Raw genomic sequence first — 22355 nt, forward strand, 5'->3', positions numbered from 1 at the left:
GCGGGTCCTTAGCAGAGGGACAGGTGACAGGGTGTGGAAGCTCGGGTGCACGGGTCCTTAGCAGAGTATCTGTCACTGCGTGGGTGCATGAGTTTATAGCTGAAGATCTATAACTAAATCTACTTATTGGATTAAGTAGAAGTAGCTACTTAGAAATGGACTTAGGAGTAAGTGACTTAGCTAGGTGATGTTAGAGAAGAAAAAGATAAACAGAGAGCTAATAAGAGATATAATTATGAGAGAGGGGTTATTAAATTGGGTCATGTTATCAGAGGGGACAGTTAAGGAGTGGGTGAGGAGCAGGCACTGTGGGCGGTGTGTGTGTGTGTTAAGGATTGGCGAGGGAGCAGGCACTGTGGGGGTTAAAGATTGGTGAGGGAGCAGGCACTGTTGGGTGGGGTTTAAGGACTGGTGAGGAGCAGGCACTGTGGGTAGTGTGTGTGTGTGTGTGTGTGTGTGTGTGTGTGTGTTAAGGATTGGTGAGGGAGCAGGCACCGTTGGGCGGGGGTTAAGTACTGGTGAGGAGCAGGCACTGTCAGCTGGGCTGTGATGCTGGAAAGGTCTAGATTTTGCTTCTGATTTTGCTTTGATGAGGAAAGGTGAGGTCATTGCTCGGGGCCGTGGTAGGTGTTAGCAGTTACGGATTCAAAGATGTTGGAGGGTAGGAGAGACTCCTTAGTCAGGTGTTATAAGAAGGATACCAAGCCAAAGGGTGGGGCTTGACTGTGGTGCCCAAACTCCTCAGGGTGCTTTTTACTTTTCCTTCACCATTGCCTGTAAACCTGGCTCTACTTACAGACAACCTGAATGAGGGCATATGCCAGGCCACAGTCTAGGCAACTGTGGCAGAGGTAAGGATGATACTACATCAGGGCACAATGTACAGGCCAGAGTTGGTGAAGGGGAGACGGGGGGTGGGGGGGGGCAGGTGTCGGCTCTGACAGTGACTTCTTGGCAGCGAGTGGAGATGCATTTCGCAGGAAGTGATGGGAGCAGGCCGTGGATGGGGTGCTGTAGAGCATGCGCAACAGGTTCTGTCTTCAGCCCTACATGAGCAGAGCATGGTAGTGCATACTGGTAATCCTAGCATGTGGGAGATGGAAGCAGGGGATCAGAAGCTAAAGGTCAGCTTTGAGGCCAGCCTGTGACACATGAGCTCTAGTTTCAAAGGTGGGGATGGTGGTGGGTACCAAGGGGATAAAGTTGCTGGCTTCCAAGCCTGATAATCCAAGTCACTAGAACCAATTGGGAGGAGAGAAGAGAACTGACTCCTGCAAGTAGTTGTCCTGTTTTCTACATATGTGCCATGCATCTGTGTCTACACACACACACACACACAGAGAGAGAGAGAGAGAGAGAGAGAGAGAGAGAGAGAGAGAGAGAAAATAAATGGAATAAAACATAAATGAAGTGAATTGAGAAACAGACTAGGGATCTTGGATGGCTGGGGTGTCCTCTAGGATGGTGCCAGATTGTACAATATAAAGTATAATGGTCTGTCCTGTCCCTTTAAGAAACAAGCTCCATCCACTCCCTCCCCTGTCCACTGAGGCAGACAGATCTTCCTTCCTGCTTGCAGCCTGCATCTTTTCTTCTCTCACTCACTCCCCCCCCCCCGTGCTCTTCTCCCCTTCTCCCCTTTCTCCTCCATAACCCACTAAATAAATATCCAATTTCACTCTTTGTGGTGTGCCTATCTGTCTCTGTCTCTCACCCGCTACTAGGCTTCCTGCTTGGAACCCAGCTGCCTTCATGGCCTGCCGCCACTTTGGGGACCTGCGGCGTGGTCTCATGGCCTGCTGTCCACTGCAGCCACTTGGGGATCTGTAGCATTTTTACTTAAACCATAGCATAATGATGGTTGGCAGCATTGTGATTTGCTGGGAGGCTTGGCAGGCAGCAGCAGGGGAAGCAGCGGAGTTATAGCTTAAAGAAGGCCTTGTTACATGAGTGGAAAATTTCTTGGCCAGCAGCTGACTTTTGATGTAGGGGCTCAACATATGACTTATAGTTGATGAGATACTGTGGATGCTTCTGAATGAGGAGTCTCCACCCAAGGAAGGCTGGTCATTATGGGAAAAGCTAGGTTTTACTGAAGAACAGAAGGCAAAAGAAATGCTTAGGAAAGTAGCTTGAGGTGTTCCACAGGTCACTTAGGAGAAGAAGAGATGCAGTGGTTGGTAAATGGGGGCATGCACAGGCTCTTGGGCAGCTGAGTCTTACAAATCACAAAGGTAGACGGGAGACTCATTAGCCTGCTGTAGACACCGGTGTTGTGGCTGTAGATTGTTTGGCTTCAGAGCTGGAAACCCAGGAGCTGCAGTGCATGGCAACTGTAGGCTCTGGAGCTCTGCTAGATCCTCTAGCTGTTGGGCTTTGGGGGTTTGTCATTTCTGCAGCCTGAGCTAGAGTTCTAGTAAGCTTTGGGAGCCTATTAGAACATCCTTTATCTTGTTTGCTTAATTGAATTAGACGGCTTTAATTTCTGCCACTGTGTGAACCCCTCTCCTCAGATTGCTGTTTTGGATCTGATAGTTCACTGCTTTTAACACTGGTTTTGGTTTTCTAGCTGTACTCTCCAGTCCTCAGTAACCCAGTCTTCTCATTAACTGAGATTCTATCTGTAAATCATTGTCTGGGGTGAGCAGTCCGGCAGCTGCCACAGGGATACTCTAACAGTTGCCGTCTGAAGGGCTCTGCAGCACCTGCGGCTCCTCAGCCTCCCCTCCCGAGTGCAGCAAGGTTTAAAGGAGTTAACATTAAATGCCGTGCCAAGAGGACTAGGTGTTGAAGATGGATCTAGCCTGGACTCTTAGAGCCAGCAGGCTGATGGAGATCAGGTAGTTGGAACACAGCCTTGCATGACTGACCCCTGGAGGATGGACGTGATGAACCGACAGGGGATATCCAGTCTAGTCCTGTGAGACTGAGTCCATCGAACGTTTGCGGTTCTTACTGTGGTAACGTCTTGCCTCTCATCAGTAATATGAGGCCTGTAGGCCAAGGTACCTCATTAGAAAGAAACCCAGTTTATTGAAAATTGCCAAAATAGTATTTAAAGATACCTTTTCCTCTCCCATTTTTAGGAAGAAGTAAGTCTAATTTGGGCTGGACACCTCTTCATCTGGCATGCTATTTTGGACATAAACAAGTGGTCCAGGATCTGTTGAAGGTCTATTTATAGCTTTTTAATGCCTGTAATACTGTGGGGTCATATGATGAGAAGTCTTTGGAAACACTGAGCGCAGTAGCATGCTGAAGCAGCAGCACATCCTTAGACGTAGTCTCTCTTGACGACATAAACGTTTATATTTCAGTTATACATTGCTGGTTTTTTTTTTTTTTTTTTTTTTTTGGTTTTTCGAGACAGGGTTTCTCTGTGGTTTTAGAGCCTGTCCTGGAACTAGCTCTTGTAGACCAGGCTGGTCTCAAACTCACAGAGATCCGCCTGCCTCTGCCTCCCAAGTGCTGGGATTAAAGGTGTGCACCACCACCGCCCGGCATTGCTGGGTTTTTTTAAATGGCAAAAAGGGAATATCAATAAAAATAGTTTTCAGCTTTGCAAGCACGATAATTATGGAAAAGACGCAAAGAACATCCTAAATAATTAAAAATAACATCAGAATCTCAGAGAAGACTTAATGAGAACTGAGCCCTCAAATGGCATATCTGCTAACTTTTCACATAGGGCTATTTTTGAAATCGAATCATGTACTTAATTTGTGCATTTAAGCCGAGGCATTTTTTCATGTGAACGCTTACATATTGATGGTGGAGCAGATGCTCCGAGTCCAGGGACAGTTCTTACAGTCCTGTCGCTGCTACAGTGGAAGGGCTGATAGTCCCTTGGAGAAAAGTTTTGACTTCTGCTTGTCTGGTAGATTTTTGCGTTTTAGGAAAGCTGTTTACTTTAGTTGTGAATTGAGTTTACTTTTAGTAGCAACAAACAATGTTAAATTATTTTGATTTTTAAAGCATTTAGGAATTCTGTTTATTTATTTGTGTGTGTATGTATATTCACTAATGTGTGGACACTATTTAAAGTTTTCGTGTTTACTAGGCTGGTGCAAAAGTGAACGTGTTAAATGACATGGGGGACACGCCACTACATCGAGCTGCCTTCACAGGACGAAAGGTAAAAATGTTCTTTTTTTTTTTTTCATTTACAAAAGGAAGTGTAGAAACCAGCCCTTTGGTCACAGGGCACACACGGTAGGAGGGGTGATATGAGCATTGCACAGTGAGGTAAAACACAAAGGCCAAGAGCTTCACAGTGCTGTTGAAAGACCCCCCCTCAGTGGGGAGACTCACTCAAGTCTCGGGATAACACTCCCCCCCCCCCCCCAGGAACTCACGAGAGACCATCCTGCTGCAATCGCATGAGGTTTATTGACAGGACAGGGACCAGTGCACTGGTGCCGAAACTTATTTCCCATGCAGGGGTAGAGAGTTCAACCCCAAGTAGCTGGGAGAAGGGGTGTTTAAGGGAAGAAACCACAACCTAGTAATCCGAAGGAAGTAGGGAGGGCATCATTGGAAAATTTCGAAAATACCAGTGATAATCACAAGAGGATAACTCCCTGTTTCTCAAGATTATAATCTAACTTTATCTTCAGCTAGTTCCTAAAACAGAGTCACTGAACCGGCTAACCTAGATTTTTGGCTCTTCTCTTCCTGCTAGATTTTTGGCTCTATTATTCCTGCTAGAGGGGTCTGGATTTATCTGGGTCTTTCACTGTTCCTCATTGAACAGCCCCCCCCCCCCCCCCCCCCGTGCCAAAACCAGAGCCTAAGCCCACTATCTCAGTTCACCTTGGGGAATATCCATTGCAGTGATTTCTCTTGCATTTATGTGGTTGTGTAGCCATCACCGTGCCCCTGTTGGGAACATTTCTGTCATTCCGCTGCATTACTGGGTCCTCTACACATTCATTCCCTGTGCCTGCCTCAAGCCTCAGGGTATCATTTGTTTTTTTTCCCTCTGGATCGTTGCCTTTTTTAGAAATTTTAGAAATTTTAGAAATTTATAAACGGAAACTCCTTAGTACCACAGTGATGAGGTTTATCTGTACTACAGCATGCACCAGTACCATATGTGTACAGCTGTGTGCATAGATGTATGGGGCCCAAGGCCAGAGAAGACCTCATGTGTGCTGTTCTATCATGGGGCACCTATTCCTTTGACACGAGATCTCTCGCTTGCCCCGAGACACCAGCTCCAGCAGACTTCTCGTTTCTGTCCTCACACTGTTGGGTTACAGGCTTGACTGCAGTGGTGCCTGACTCTCTGTGGCTTTGGCCTCAGACCTTCATGCTTGCACAGCAAACACTTCTTCCTGCTGAACCAATTCCCTTGCCCTCTGCTAAGTCCTAAAAGTACACGTTGTAGTATTTCAGAGTGCTTTTCGAGCACCCCTGCCTCTGCAGAGCTTAGCGTTCAGTCAGCCGTTGTCTAAGTAGCAGTGGGCTCACCTACTCAGGTCTCACGGGGTTTGCTTTGCCTGTGTTAGGTTGGCAGTGCTTCAGAGTTCAGGCTTTTTTCACGTTCCTTTCTGAAGGGCCCACTCGCATTTCTCCTGCACATGATTGGTGTTCCCTAGTACCTGGAACTGAGTGGACGATAGTCTACTCTCTGGTTCTTTTATTTCTAGGATCTCTGTTAGGGCAAAGGGCAGAACAGCCCAACACTTGTTTTGTAAGCCTTCAAATCTGTCTGTACCCAAATCTTTGGTTTCAAGTTGCGAGCAGAACAGAGATTGCTCTTTAGCTGACTGAACGATGGCTGTGCAATCCCAAGAGTCCTTGAAAGAGTGAGAGGGAGACAGGAGAAGAGCTGAATCACAGGGAAGTCTGTCCAGTTAGATGCTGTGCTTCTGACTTGGAAATGGTAGGAAGCAGCCTTGAACCAAGGAGTGTTGATGGCCCCGAGAAGCTATGGAGACATGGGAACAAATTTCCCAAAGAGTGTCTGGAAGGACCTGGTCCTCCACTGCTTAGATTCCATCCAGTGAGCTGCATTTCAGAATTAGTCAGTGTGGAACTGTAGGATTCATTTGTAGTGTTTCAAAACTTCAGGACTGTAGTGGTTTGTTAGAACGGTAATAGAAAGTTAATATTCTATTGGGAAGAGCAACCTCATGCTCTCAAGTTCTGTGGGTTGGTTTCTGCCTGAAGTGGTTGTTATTACTAATGATGCCTTTTGGTGTGGGTTTTTGTCTTTTGTTCCAAATCAAGTCAGTTTCATGTGACAGCTCAACTACTGTTTGTCACTGGCTGCTCTGCCCTAGACAAGTCTCCTTGGCACCGGAGGGGCTGGGTAACTGCCTCATCTAGAAGTCTGGCGGCACCTGGAGCATCTAGCGCCTCTTGCTGGGTATCTCCAGAGAAGGTTTGTTGAGTCCTAGTGGACAGCAGTGCCATGGAAAGGTTCCTGTAGTTATCTTTCCAGGATAACTCCATTAAGCTCTTAATGTCCTAGCAACAGAAGTTGCCTCATCCCATGTTTCTATAAAGTTTTTTTGTTATAACAGAAGCAGCCTGGTAAGTAAGTCGTAATATAGGCTATGTTTCCTGTGGTCACATGACTGTTTACTTAAAACGTACATGCCATATTTCTCCAGTTTCCATCCTTCTACTGATGTGTCAGTACCAGGAACCCACCTGAACGTGTTGGGATGCTTTGAATTAATCCCTTCTTGTCTATTGGGTCACAAGTTGATGCTTGTGAATCAGTTGTGAAACCTTAACCAAAACTGAGACAGATGTTTCCCTTTTAAAGACAACACACGTAACGTGGTCCTTGCTGAATCATAGGAGTGAAGTACTAACGATTTCCCTCATGGCCTCAAATTTCTCTTCCTCTTTTGTGGAAGTCAGAGCATTCTGTCTCCATTTCCTCTCTCTGCCCCCCGTCTGCCTCTCTGTGAAGTGCAGTCTCCCCAAGTTCCTCATTGTTTGAAGCTGTTGGGAAACGCTACTTTGCCAGGCTTCTCAGACACAGTTGAGAATTTTCACTCCTCTTATGCCTTGTGTTGAATTTATTGCTGTGTGTCCTCACCCTTACGAGGCTTTGTCAGTATTGCTCCTGAGGGGTCAGCACGTTTCAATCGCCCTGCATGAATACAGCACAGATTCACTGCCATTCCCAGTCTCTTAGATCAGTCAGTTCATTGTCCGTGCTCAGCTCTTCACATAGTTGGGCATTTCTACTGTTCTCATGAACTCTGAATATGTGATCATGCTAAATTGGGCCCCAGCCTAAAAAGTCCAACTATGTTCATGTAGCGTTTAGCTTAAGTAAATGGTTACATCATGTACAAATGTTAAGCTTATATATGTAATAATAAGTGTGATTAGATGAAAAGTTTAACTTCTAATTGTGATCACAAAAGCCCAAATTGTCTTGTAATCCTTTATTCTGAATGTAATTTTAAATATCTTATAAACTTTAGGTGATTTTTAAATAGAATATTGAGTTTAAATTTAGGAAAAGATTGTAAGATGCTTTAAATCCTTGTACTCTGAAAGATACAAAATTTAGCTCCCCAAATTTTGAGTGCACTTTGACTTTTCTTGGTATATTAGCGACCCCTAGTGTTCCATATTGGAAATCAGCATAACAATTTGTTTTTAGTGTTCTGTTTGATTTTTTTGTTCCATTATTTTTCAGAGGCATTTAGAATTCTAAAGTCTTCTTTCTATGAATTTTGTACCACCCAAGCAGCTTGACCATTCTGTTTCATTTATTGGTAAGCAGCCGCTCTAAATGGAGATGGGCACATTGCCCTTTGTTCCGTGGGAAGCAAGCTGAGGTGCATAGCAGTGTGAAGCAGGGACACAGCTGTGGAAGGATGAGGCCTTGGAAGTGAACAGAGGCTGGAGCCAGGCCATGGTTTTGTCTCTTAGGATGTGTCTTAGTTAGGGTTTTTATAGCTGTGAAAAGATAAATGGCCATAGAACTCTTACAAAGAGAACAATTAGCTGAGGTGGCCGCGTAGTGTCTGAGGTTCTGTCCGCGATCACGAGAGGCAGCATGACAGCATGCAGGCAGATGTGGTGCTTGCTTGACCAGAGGGCAGCAGGAAGTCAGCTGACTGTCACACCGAGGGAAACTTGCGCAAAAGAGACCTCAGAGCCCTACCCCACAGTGACACACTTCTTCCAAGACCACTCCTCCTAATAATGCCACTCTCTTTGGGGGCCGTTTTCTTTCAAACCACCACATTCCACTTCCTGGCCCCCAAAGGCTTATAGCCATATCGTGATGCAAAATATGTATTTAGTCCAACTTCAAAAGTCTCCATTGTCTATCAGAGTCTCAAACTTGTTTCAAAGTACAAAGTCTGTTCTGTGACACATGGCAGTTTCTTAACTAGTGCCCTTGTAAAAATCAAAATCAGAAAGTAGATTGCATTCTTCCAACATAGAGTGGCACAGGATATACATTACTATTCCTAAACATAGGGAAGGGAGCATAGTGAGGAAACACTGGACAAAAGTAAGAACCAAAACCACCTGGGTAAACTCCAAACTACAGCTCCATGTCTGATGTCAGCATGCTCTTCAGATCTTCAACTCCTTTCAGCTCTGTTGATCACAACACACTTCTTTTCTTCGGCTAGTTTCACTCCCTGTTAGTAGCTCTCCTTGGCAGGTATCCCATGACTCTGGCATCTCTAACAGTTGGGTTCTCCAAGGCAATCTAGGCTTCAGCTTTACAGCTTCATGCAATGGCCTCTCTGTTTGGCCTCCATTCAGGGACACCCCTGACACATGCCTGGCCTCAGTGATTTTCTTTAGGTATGGAAGGCAAATTCTGTAACCTGTTTCTTCTATCCTTAGATTAAGTTAGAACCATTTGACTGAAGCTGCTAAATTTTACTGGGGCTGGAATGTGTCCCCTTTGTTTGATCTTTCTGATGTCCTTCATTGCCTAAGCTTGGCTGTCCTTGAACTTTCCTTTTTGACTAGGCTGGCCTCAAACTCGGCGACCCCACCAGCCATAGTCTTCCCAGTGCTGGGATTAAAGGTGTGCCCCCCACACCCAGCTCTAAGCTTTTCTGTAGTTCCTTTTTACAAATTGGAAACTCAGCTTGGTGGTATTTTGCTCTGAGCTCCCCCACTCCCTTTATTCCATTTCTTAATCCATTTCTATCCTTAAGGATATAAAGGATATAAATAAATGTAAACAATAGAATTTAGCTCTACTCCACTTCCTGTTGCTCTTTTTCTTCTCAAAGTTTTTGTTTTGTAATTTATTCTGGTCAGCTTGCTTCTTTTCATTATAAATCTTCATTAGTGTTACCTCTGGTACCCACATGGCAGAGTCCATACTAGGCTGTTTTGAGATCATCTACCAACAGAATTAATCCAAAACTCTTCACTTTAGTGTCAGGCAGACTCTTCAGACAGGGGCAAAAGGCAGCCACTTTCTTCACCAAAATATCACAAGAACGATCGATATCTTGGCAACATACTAAAATTCTTCTCCTCTCTAACCTCTTGAGCAAGCCTCCGGTACCAACTTCTGTCTCAGGGTTTGTAATTGCTGTGAAGAGAAACCAAGGCAATTTTTTTTTCGAGACAAAGTTTCTCTGTGCTTCTTTGGAGCCTGTCCTAGAACTCACTGTGTAGACCAGGCTGGCCGTGAACTCACAGAGATCAGCCTGCCTCTGCCTCTTCAGTATTGGGATTAAAGGCATACACCACCATAACCCGATAACACTACCATCACCTGGCAACTATTATGTAAAAAAAAATACCATTTAATTGAGGTGGTGGCTTACAGTTTCATAGGTTCAGTTCATTATCATCATGACAGGGAGCTTGGCAGTGTGCAGGCAGACGTGTTGCTTGCTACACCTTGACCAGAAGGCAGCAAGAAGTCAACTGACTATCAACACTGAGAGAAACTTGAGAAAGAGACTTCAAAGCCTGTCCCCACAGTGGCACAATGGGTACCCAACAAAGCCACACCTCCTGATAGTGCCACTCCCTTTTGTGGGCCATTTTCTTTGAAGCCACCACAGGATGCATCAGCCCTCGTGTGGGGAGTTCGGGAGAAGAGGGAATTACAGCTTTATACTGCTAGATATTGGAGACATATCCTCTGGAGGCGTGGCTCTGTGCTATACTATAGCTGTTGCAGGTAAAGGCTTCTTCCAGGCCACTTCCCAGAGCTGCAGTCATAGATCTTATTCCTTCAGGGGACTTTGGCAGTGATTGAAAGCTTCTCCCACAACCTACCATTTAACTCAGATCTACTTCTTCATCCCTGTGTGGGAGTGGCATCTTCAGGCTGCTCCTGTGCCTCTCCACAGAGGAACCTCTGTGGGAGGGTGGTTGGCACATGGTGACTTTCAATGCTCAGTGAACCAGTGTCTCCCTGCCTGTTGTCCATTCTGGACTCTTTACCGTTCATTAGTGACAGGTTTCCTGGGGTCTGACTCAGGCTCTCAGCCCCATTACCTTTTCCTTTACGGCTCTTACATGTTTGTTCTCATTGGACAAGGTCATGCATGGTGATGCTTGCCTGTATCCTGAGGAACAGAGGAAGGATCAGGAATTCCAGTTCAGTGCTTTTTTATGCTGTCTGTGTTAGAGGTAGGGCTTTTGTATGTTGTCTGTGTTAGAGGTAGGGCTTTTGTATGTTGTCTGTGTTAGAGGTAGGGCTTTTGTGTGTTGTCTGTGTTAGAGGTAGGGCTTTTGTGTGTTGTCTGTGTTAGAGGTAGGGCTTTTGTATGTTGTCTGTGTTAGAGGTAGGGCTATGTATGTTGTCTGTGTTAGAGGTAGGGCTATGTATGTTGTCTGTGTTAGAGGTAGGGCTTTTGTATGTTGTCTGTGTTAGAGGTAGGGCTTTTGTATGTTGTCTGTGTTAGAGGTAGGGCTTTTGTGTGTTGTCTGTGTTAGAGGTAGGGCTTTTGTATGTTGTCTGTGTTAGAGGTAGGGCTTTTGTATGTTGTCTGTGTTAGAGGTAGGGCTTTTGTATGTTGTCTCTGTGTGAGGTGCTCCAAGTCTCACGTTCAGCCTTCTTCCTACAGTTGATCTGGTTCAGTTGGCCTAAAGTGGTGACTGTTTTTGCCTGATGGTTCTTGTAATTCCTGTGTGTGCATGTGTGTGTATGTGTGTGTATTGGGAACTGAATCATGGTTCTGAGGTGCTAACTAGGTGTGTTGGACTCTGTTCCCAGATGCTTGTTTTTTTTAACATTTCCATTTATGATTGTATTTATGTGTGAGGCACCTGTACCTCAGCCCTCAGCTCACCTGGACAATTTAGGGGACAACTTTCAGAAGTGGTTCTCTCCTTTTACCATGTGAATCCTGGCGGGAACTCAGGTCATCAGGTTTGACTGCAAGTACTTTACCTGCTGAACCAGCTTGTCAGCATCTTGAGGAAATATTCTGGCATTACTCAGCTACTGACCTGAGAAAAACTGACTAATATGGCAAGGTCCCTTGATTCTTCTCCAGACTGACCCCACTCCCTCTAGGTGTGTGTCTTAATGACACTCTAGTCGATGGAGTGGTGTGAGGTGAGGCAGAGCTATAACTGTATGCTTCTGTCTGCATGAATCAGGCTGTCCTTGATCTTTTCCCGATTGGGTAGGGAGGAATAGATTTCCATACCAGTTGCTGTGTATCACACGCTAAGTGTCCCTTTCTCCAGCAAACAACACAGGAGGCAGAGTGGCTGCCACTGAGACTGTTCTGTTTGGTTGAGTTTGTGGAAGTCCCCTCTCATTCTCTACTTTCTGTCTGTGTCTGTGGTAGTAGCAGAGGGGTGAATTAGTTGGAAATGTGGTAGAGAGTGTCTTCAAAGCACCCCCCCCCATTACTCCTCACCTCCCCAGTGAGGAGTATCTGGTGTCTGTTCTGTAGTGCTGTTGTGTGGCAAAACTTTTCCTGGGGAGCTGTAACACACGTCTACTCTCCCCAGATAGGGAGCCCACCACAGACCAAATACAGATACCACCAAAGTCTTCTCTAAAAGCTGGGAAGCCTGGAGCACACTGCGTAGCCTGTGGGCAGCTCAAACAGGCTGCAGAGAGTTCTTTTTTCAGTGACTCTGGTCTTAGCTTCTTCCAGAAAGCTCAGCTGATGTCTGCTTCCTCCAGGCAGCTGATCTGCCCTCTGAATCCTGTTTGCAGCTTTTCTCTTCTCAGACTCATCTTTGCAGCTCGGCTCTGCCCTTCTGAGAAGGACTCTCAGCTCTTTCTGTTTACTCTGGCAGGGACGGAACTAGAGAATTGGGTCATTTTCGGGGACTACCAGAAGCTATTTTGAGTACTTTACCTTCCTCTTTAAAGAGCTTCCTGCAGGATGGGATGTTTTCATCTTGGAGGAACTGTTTGACAGCAAACACTGGTGATCCAGCTAGGGTCCTGACCATGCTCTACAGCACCCCACCATTGGGTACCCCTCCCCTTTCTCTTGAGTTTGTAAAGATGGTACTACTCAACTACTCTTTTCCATGCAGGGTACAGTTCTTGGTTTGCTGTGCCTAGTGGGTGGAAGAAGCCAGTTTTAAGACCTTCTGTTAGGCTGCAGACTGTGGAAGCAATGTAATGATTATACCAATAACTAGCTTCTCTGCCCCAGTTCTACATGGAATGGGGGCGATGCCAGCTGTGAGCCCAGCTAGGTTGGGTGATCCTTATTTTCCTTCAACAAAGGACCAGATGACACCTGTCATCTTGTTGTGTCAGCCCAGACCTTAAGTAACAGTCTGTGACGTGTTCGAGGGTTCTCTGTGACCATTTTGGGAACAGCCGGGCAATGTGTAGGATTTTACCTTTTAAATTTTGACTTCTCCTTTAGTAATTGGTGATTAAATAGTCTAAAGTTGACTGAGTCCCAGAAACTGGATTAGGTGGTATTGCACGTCCAGCTTCTAACGATCACTCATTGATTTTCTTCGATAGCATGAGCCACACTGAGATAGCCCCCAGCAGTGTGAGCAGATGGTGACCCCCAGTGTGAAATGAAAAGATGTCCCAGTTGCCACAGAAGACTGTCTTTAAATAACTGAGCACACTAGATTGGATATGAAAGGCTAGAAAATGCATGAGGTAATCATGTCTCAAAGTCCAGAGGACTGCACCAGAGTGAATTGTGGGTATGGAGGAGCTCACTAATGATTACTCACCCTGTGGTTGAGACACTGCTGCATGTGAGTTCACTGATTGCTTTGGGAAGCAGCGTTCAAACATGCGGTCAGATCTGACCTAAGCGGCGAGCCAAGTGGATGAAGTTACGGCACCAGCAGCAGGATCAGAGAGTCAGGAAAGTGATAGCGTGGCCTTCTGAGGCAAAGAGTAAGTGGGCAATGGCAGCACATGACCACTTGGTTCATATTTTGTCACCGAGTTCTTTATCTTACTGGTTTTGGTATTGCTAGGATCAATCCTAGAGCCTTATACACCCTGGGCGATGCCTTCCACTGAACCATACCCCTAGTCCCACAGAACCCTTTTGTCTGCTTGCCTGGCCAGCCGGCTCCTGTGCCCTGGACCCGCCAGGTGAGCAGACACTCCTGATTTCCTGTGCTCTCACAAGTATGTGATGTTATACGCCTCCATTGTTTTTTCTTACATCAGAGAGGTCATCGGTCTAGTTTTCTAAATCCTAAGTGGGTCTGAAAGACCCAGTTAACTCAGAAAGTAGCCTTTTCTAATTTTTAAGTATATTTGATTAATCATAATCCAAGTCAGTTAATATTGAACGTTCTTTAATCTTTCCTTGTATATGCATATTTATTTTAAAATGCCATCTAATATTGTGAAGCTTTATAATGAAGAAATGGTGACCCTCCCAACTGTTCCTTGTGATTCATATTTGAGAGCAAATATTCTGGCATCTCATCAGTTTTTAAACCTTTTGTTTATAAATAAAGTACTTCTTTACTGACTCTAGTGTTTTCTTTTTAATATTAGATTTTCTATTTATTTCTGGCAGATAAGCATTATTTTTCTAAAGATTTGTTTTATTTTATGTCTTTGAATATTTTGCTGTCTGTGCATCTTGTACACACAGTGCCTTTGGAGCTCAGAGGAGCACATCAGATCCCCTGGAGTTACAAATGGTTGTGAACCACCACATGGGTGCGGGGAACCTAGATCTTCTGTGAGAACAGCAAGTGCTTCTAACTGCTGAGTCATCACTGTAGCCCTCAGAGAAGCACCTTAAAACATTTTTTATTTTGCAATTTTTTTATGTTTATATAATATATTCTGATCATATCTTTCCCTAGCTCCTCTCACATTTCCTTTGGGTCCCCAATATATCCCCCGCCTACCTCTTCCTCCTCCTCCATCAGCATCTCCTCTTCCTCCTCCTCCTCTGATTCTAAGTACTGCTGCCTGTCTGAGTGTGGACAGCCTACCAGTGTCCATACCCCTGAGGAAAAATGACTTCCCCTCTCCTCGGCATGATTTTTTTCTTTCTCTCCGCCTTAACCCCTGCCCAAGCCACCTTACTGTTCTCATACTATTAGTCTCTAACTGGGCTTCGGTTGAATACATTTTTTCTCAGCATACTAAATGGAGCCTCGTAGAGTTCTATATGTGTTTTCCTTGTTACATAATTCATTATTTTTTCTGGACCCAGTACTTTTCTGAAGTTTCTTCATTAGTTCATTTTATCTTAATGAACTTTAAAACCTTTGTAAGCACTTCAGGTTTCTTTTTACTACTTCCAGTTGTAGTGACCCGCTCTTGAACCAGTCCTCCAGCTCTCTGTCCCCTTGTTTTTGCTACCAGATTGTCAGTCTGGAGCTGAGTTGTGCTGTCCTGGGAATCCTGTTCACCACTGTCTGTAGTGGAATTCCATTTCCTGGGTGTGCTGTTGTCCAGGAGCTTCCTGGGAAAGGCTCCCTGGAACACCAGCTTTTTAAGAATTCATGTATTTGGAAATAACTTCTACCATTTTGGTTGAAGTCAGAATTTGGAAGGTGTTGGTCACTGTCTTCTAGCTTTTGACAGTGTGGCCAAGTCTAGAGTTGTGGTGTGTGGTTAATTGCTCTGTTATTTAATCACTGGAAGTGTTTCAGATGAAATTACAGGAGGAAAGAACCTAAAATAATAAGGACTTTCACGAGTCTTTTTCTAGTGTGAAAGTCCAGGTGGCACATACCTGGGAATTTTCTATCTTGTTCTAAGTGTAGTTTTGACTATATCATCTGGTATGAGAGCCAACAAATTCCGGGAATCAGGCTAGCGGAAGCGAAAATGGTACAGGAACAACACTTTTTTTCTAGGAGATTCCTGGAAGTTCTCACATGACACTTGTCCCCTGGACTAAAACAGTCACTGACTATACTCGCTAAAGGGAAGCTGGGAAGTAAACCTTGGAGTTTCAGTGGCACTCGATTAGCTGAAAATGCTACTAGCAGCGAGCATCTTCTCTTGCCACTACTGTTGTAAGACTGCTCTGCTTGCCTTTAGGCGTACAGATCTGTGTTGATTTTGTTGCTGTATAACAGATCATCATTAGGATTTAGTGGAAAACTATGCATAACCTAGCTGTGTTCTCTATTCAGAGTGATGAGAGACTAAAGAGAGTGTGTTAGCTGAACTGTTCTCTTCTGGGGCATGTCGTCATTTGGAGGCTCATTTGGGCTGTTGGCAGAACTCACTGAAGTCATAGGACTGAGGCCCCTGCTGTTTTTTAAAGTTTATATAGCCCACCCTCAGGCTTAGCTCCACGGAGATGTCTTTTCCAGGAAGTATCCAGCTCCCTTCTTCAACCTTTTTGGATCCTCATACTGTATCCTACACTGGCCTGGACCTTACTGTATAGCTCAGCCTGACTTTGAATGGCGATCCTCATGCCTCACCCTCATGTGTGCTGGATTATACCATGCCAGGCTGTCCAGCCCCACTCAGAGGACTAACTTAATAGGTTCTGTCCACAGCATAGTCTCTCTTTACTAAAGTCAGTTATGCTGGGTCTCATGACCCAGATACAGAAGTAAAATCAATTGTGTGTCCATTTCTAACTTGAGTAGAACTTGACTGTTGATGGTTAATTTTCATGTGTGTGTGTTTTTAAATTTACAACATTCCTTATAATAAAGTTTAAAAAAATTGCCGGGCGATGGTGGTGCACGCCTTTAATCCCAGCACTCGGGAGGCAGAGGCAGGCGGATCTCTGTGAGTTTGAGACCAGCCTGGTCTACAGAGCGAGTTCCAGGACAGGCTCCAAAGCCACAGAGAAACCCTGTCTCGAAAAACCAAAAAAAAAAAAAAAGTTTAAAAAAATCAATATGGTAATATTATTAGGAGCATCATTCGTAACAGACAAAAAACAGTAGCCTAAGTGTTCATCAGTTTCTAATGGATAAGCAAGGTGTGGTTCCCAGGTGATGGAGAAGTCATTCAGCAATAGGGGAATGAAGTACTGGTACATGCCCGAACAGAAGACCCTTCATCCTGTGATTGAAAGAAACCTTGCACATATGGCCATACTTTGTATAATCCTTTCATTGAAATGATCAGGAGGAAGTCCATAGAGATGTACTATAGATGAGTGGTTGCTAGGGGATGTGGAGAAAGGACCAGAATGAGAAGCCATTAGCTGTAGATATGAGGATTCTTGAGGGTGATGAAACGTTCTAATAGTCAGTATATATTACAGCACAATTCTGTGAGTATACTAAAAGCCAAGGAATTGTGGCTTTTTACAGGGTCAAATTCATGCTATGTAAATTACTTCTTAATAAATTGCTCAGAAAGCAGTGTGGGTGTGGGTATTTTCTTCCTCTTCACCTGAGATGAAGTGTGCATGATTGACAGTGGATGTCAGAGTGGGCTTAGGGGAATTGGGGGCAAGACTCTGTTAACTTTTCTGTCACCTTTGTTGTGTAGCCCCCATTTAGTGGGGCACCCACCAAAAGAGAACAGAACAAATAGATTTTAGTCTTTTGACTTATTAGACAAGTTGATCAAAGTGCTTTCTTGGCCAGCAATATGTGAAACAAAATGTCTTTAGTTATGAATAAATGTTCAAAAGTGGCTGCTGTTCAGGTATAGTGGGCACAGTGGACCGCATCACACCCTTAGACACTAACTATAGATAGCTAGGGCTGAGGAAAGTGAGCAGATGGAGCAGAAGGGTGGCTAAAGTTAGGAGAGCTAAACACTACATGTCGGCACTGAGCCGGCCTTGAGCAGGAGTCTCTCTCAGCTCAGTTAAAACAACAGCTCTCCACAGCTTCTCTGGCACCCTTTCTCTGCTGTTTTTCAGGGCCCTCATTTAGCTGTATTCTTTGGAGGTTGTCGTGGTTCACTAGGTCTCAGGACGTCTCTTTCCATGTTTTAGTCTGACAGCTAAGCACTTCTCCGGGAGGAGCAGGCACACTATCTCTGGCTGGTACTCTGTGTGCTTGATGTTTTTTCTTTACAGGCATTTCTCTGTGTTTTTCTGAACCAGTCAATCTGTTCTTCTGGCTTCATTGGATCTTCCTAGGGGATTATTTTGGATTCTGTTACTTCACCCCATGCTTCTCTCAAGGCATCCAGGTCCTCCCGTCAGCCATCTGTCCTGCTGTCCTTGCTGTGTGTCCGCCACACTGGGTCCTTGTGCAGTATTTGTATTATTGTCAAAGTACTTTCACTGTGCACTTTTCTTGCCATCTATACTAAGAATTAGGAATGTACCCATTTTTTTTTTTACATAGGCTTTATCCCTCGGTCATTTTCCTGGCTTTTTAAAAATCCCACTTTCACCTTCTGCTGGAGTTGTCCCAGTAAACATGATCTCAGCTCCAGCTTTATCAGAGACCAAGGCAGTTTCTTTATTCAACCAATGAAAGCAACACATAAACAGAAGAACCTCCTATACTAGCTCTTTGCATTTTAAAATTGGATTGTCTTGTTAGTTGTAAAGTTCTTTGTATATTCTATATAAAAGTCTTTTATCAAATAACATGATTTATAAATAATCTTGTTTTATTTTGGTTTGTTTGGTTTGGTTTTTGAGACAGGATTTTTCTGTGTACTCTGACTATCCTAGAACTTGCTCTATAGACCAGGCTGGCCTCAAACTCAAAGACCCACCTTCCTCTGCCTCCTGAATACTGGAATTAAAGGTGTGCCACTACCAGCGCAATTTTGTTAACAATTTCTGTCACTCTCTGGGTTCATTTTTTCACATGAAATGTTTTAATGAAACGTTACCCCGAGAATGGCACAAAATACTGAAGTGTCTTTTAAAAATTCCCTTTATTAAAATTACTAGTGGGTTTTCTGTTTCCCTGTGTACCTCTTATGACCTTATCTACTGGAAAAAAAGCAAGGCAAGAAGATTCTTTGAGTCCAGCTTGGGCTACATAGGAAGGCCCAAACTTACTTGGAAGAACACCAACTGGAAAAACATAGACTAAAATGTTTGTGATTATCATATAGTGACTGAGGTGGTAGATATATTTTTGTTCATTATGTTATATGTACTTAAGTATTTAAGGATAAATACTTAAAAATAATATAGGAGATTTTATGTCCTAAGGAAATATGAAAAGCACAGGACAGGCAGGGTCTTACTCCATGCATTCAGGGACTTGGTGTGGAGCTGACAGTGAAGTGTTGCCATCCTTCCTGGGTGCCATGTATCCTAGGCCGTACACCACGTTTCTCTTGTCTGGGTGCTCCTCCATGGTTTTTGTCTTGGGTTCTGTGGCTGACCCAGTGATACTAGCTAGACTTATATGTTAGTACCTTACCAGTCATTTTGAAGTTCCAAAAGTTAACCACAGAGTAAAAATGAGTAACATTCTCTGCCTACTAAAGGTTTCTGTTGCTGTGAAGAGACTCCATGACCACAGCAACTCCTATAAAAGAAAACATTTAATTGAAGGATCTCACTTATAGTTTCAGAGGTTTAGTCCATCATCATCATGGTGGGGAACGTGGCAGCAGGCAGACATGGTGCTGGCGGAGCAGTTGAGTCTTACATCTGGCAGGAAACAGGAAGTTGACTGAGACACTAGGTGGTATCCTAATGATAGGAAACCTCAAAGTCTGCCCCCACAGTGACACACCCCAATAAGTCTGTAACCACTCCAACAAAGCCACACCTCTTAATAGTGTCATTCCCTATGAGATTATGGGGGCCAGTAATATTTAAACTACCATACTCTCTTTGTTAAATACTGACTTCAGGAAATTGTTTCATTATAAACTGTTTTCAATGTGATATGTCCTATCTGTCTATATTGCTTTAGAAAATATTTAAAATGTTAAAATTAGGTCTTGAAAATGTAACTGTTCAAGAAATTCTTATTCTCATCAGGCCTTATTAAAATGAGTGAATATACTGAATTCTCTATAAATTTTTTTGTTTGCATATATATTTAGAGTAATCATGAGTTGTTTTCATAAAATAACTGAATAATTTGCTTACACTATTTTTAGACTTATTTATTTCATGTTACATGTATGATTGTTTTGCTAGCGTGAATGTATGTATACCATGTACATACCTACTGGATGCCTGGAGCTGGGATTGCGGGTGGGTGTGAACCACCATGTAGATGTGGCAAGTGAACATGGTCCTCCGCACAAGTGCTCCTAACTGCTGAACCAGCTCTTTAGTCCCCAGAAATTTACTTTTTAAAGTCAGTTACAGAAATTGGCTATGTATTGATTGTGGGTTGGGAATTGTTTAAGTAATTATTAGTTATTAGCAGAGTTATTTGATTTGTATATTGTAGACATGATTGATTTGGTATGAAGGTTCTTACATAACTTTTTTCTAGCTTAGAAATTATAGCAATCAGTAATTTGGAAAAGAACTGTCATACAATCAAGTAGCAGCACAATAACAGCTAAGACAATTCCTCTGTTTATTCAGGAGCTGGTAATGCATCTTTTAGAGTACAATGCTGATTCTACGGTTGTAAATGGGAGTGGACAGACAGCAAAAGAAGTCACCCATGACAAAGAAATCAGAAGCATGCTTGAAGGTAAACATGGATTTTAACATACGTAGTGTTTGGTTTAATACCGCTAAGGTCACAGGTGAGTAAACATAGCCTGCAGCAGCGTAGATGACAACACTGTCTGTAGTGCTGATGTCATTACCAAGTCATTGTTAGATGCAACTTCATCTGTTTCCTCACTCTTAGTTGTAGGGGAGTGTGTTACAGATGTAGAGTTGTAGAGATATCCTGACTTATCGGGAAGCCAGGTTATACTTAGAGCCACATTAGTACAGCTCTGGAGGGGTAGAGCCACACTAGGACAGCTCTGGAGGGGTAGAGCCACATTAGGACAGCTCTGGAGGCTGGAGCCGCATTAGGACAGCTCAGCCCTGGAGGACAAGGTATCCTGACTGTTGGGAAGCCAGGCCAGCTGAGGGGTGGTAGGGGATGGTCTCCCACAGGATATAGCAATCCTGCTCTTCTGGAGAGCCTTTACAGCAGAGCCCTCTCTGTTCCCTTAAGGGAAAACGTCCTAGTAGAGCCATCTGCTTCTTCGGCCCAAGATGTTACCTCTTTTGCTAACACTTTGCTAAAGGGTAAGCCCCTGCAGAAATGTAGCAATCTCCTCCAGCTCTGTAGAAAAGTTGTTACCCTTTTCCCCTCCACCTTATTCAGCCCCACATAGTGTCTCTGCAAGGTTTTTCAGCTCAGTCCCCTAAGGGACGTCCCAGCTAGGTTCTCTTTTGCACAGGTGAATGAAGATCATCACCTGTCACCCAAGACTTTTGAGAAAGAGATTTATTTGGGAAGGAGGAGTCCAGGAGAGTGGCTGCCTCTGCCTGGGAGAGATAAACAGCAGCCCTTAACTAAACAGTGAGGCTTATATAGGGCTTCTCAGGGGCGGAGTTTTCCCAGGAAGAAGAAAGATTGGCTAGTTTTTCCCTGCTCAGGGATTGGTTAGTTTAGTTGGTCAGAGGCAGAGATGGCTCTGATTTCATGGCCAAACTGTGTTTCTTTTACTGTTCCCTTTTAGATTTTTGACTCTAATCTTAGGACCAGGGCGTACTTCTTTCATTGGTTCTGATTCTAAGGACAAAGCATGCTTCTTTGACACTAGTTTCAGAGTCGGGGCATGTTTCTTTGGTTCTGGGTTCAGGGATAAAGATGTTTCTTTCCCTGGCTCAGGTCTCAGATCCACGGTGTGTTTCTTTTACTGTCTCTGGGTTCAGAATCATGGTGCTCAGTGATTGGTTAGTTTCCTGCTCCAGTTGTCCCTTTTACCCTACATTAGTTTCTGTGGCAGAATCGCTGCTGACCAAGGTAACCTAATTGAGGAAGGATTTAAGTAGGCTCGCATTCTGAAGGGATCCAATCCATTATGGCAAGAAGGCATGACAGGTGGCTCCATGGTGGTAGGAGCATGCGAGTGGGACTGTTCTTTTGACTTCGGAAGAACAGGAAACAGAGAGGGTCAGAAGAGCGCCAGGGCTGTGAAACTCAAGACCCATTCCTCAGCTATCCACTTTACTCTGCTAGGTCCGACATCAAAGGTTCCATGGCGTCCCAAAACACAGCCACCAGTTTGGGACCAAGTATTCAGATACATCAGACTAGGGGTCATTTCATATCCAAGCTATAAGTATTCACTTTATAACTATTAAAATCCTCACTTACAAAAGAACATAGCAAGTTTAAAATTTTTCACATGCGCAACAAAATGAAAAGTAGAAAAATGTAGACGTGAGAAGATGTGACTTTAGGTAAACTGCTGCATTGTTATAATGAGAACATAGAGAAGAAGGGCAGGGAAACTGCCGGAGCTCTAGTCATTAGGCATCCTTTGTTAGGATAGTGGGTATTTCTGTCTGGCTTCATCTTCCCAAGGACCTCACTGCAGTGTAAAACCAACACTCATTTCTTGATGGCTTGGTTTAATTGCTATGGACATCAGAGATTAAATTGTATTTAAGAAGATGTAGAGTGTAGAGAAATTTCTCTATTACAGTTTAGAACAAACCACTCCCATTTTTATACTCTAAAAGCCTTAGGTAATAGGATTAGTTGTTGAATGGTCCTGGTTTTGCTGTTATACAAGAGCAGGTAATTTCTACTTTGCAAGTAAGGTCTCAGAATTACAGCTGCAACTTCACACATGCTCTGTTTCTTTCCTCGCAGTTCAGAGTAGGGTGATACACCTTTGTATTTAAGGATGTTAACTTTGTAACTTTAATTATTAGTATTCATGTAAAACCACAGTCTTGCTTTTAACAACTTTTAATAAGTTTGGATTAAAGGATTGAACTCTTCTTGCTTATTCTGTAATTATAAAATAATGACTGGTTGCTAGACATGTGTGCTAGAGAATCATTATTAATGTACACAGCACATGCTGTGGCACTTGGGGTAGACTTCCTGTGCACCAGTCACTGCCCTGGTCA

At 43.9% G+C, this 22355-nt stretch overlaps 1 protein-coding gene across 1 annotated transcript in view; it reads left to right on the top strand.

Moving 5' to 3' along the window:
- Window positions 1-22355, top strand: part of Osbpl1a (oxysterol binding protein like 1A) — a 186999-nt gene that overhangs the window by 13233 nt on the left and 151411 nt on the right. The window contains exons 3-5 of the mRNA XM_041659855.1: window positions 3087-3172; window positions 4061-4135; window positions 19848-19959. Coding sequence (XP_041515789.1) covers window positions 3087-3172; window positions 4061-4135; window positions 19848-19959 — 273 coding nt within the window. The remainder of the gene's footprint in view (window positions 1-3086; window positions 3173-4060; window positions 4136-19847; window positions 19960-22355) is intronic.

The sequence above is a fragment of the Microtus oregoni genome, unplaced genomic scaffold, assembly GCF_018167655.1.
Source record: "Microtus oregoni isolate MIOR12 unplaced genomic scaffold, Mior012 000011F_ref0000422, whole genome shotgun sequence".
NCBI classification, from domain to species: domain Eukaryota; kingdom Metazoa; phylum Chordata; class Mammalia; order Rodentia; family Cricetidae; genus Microtus; species Microtus oregoni.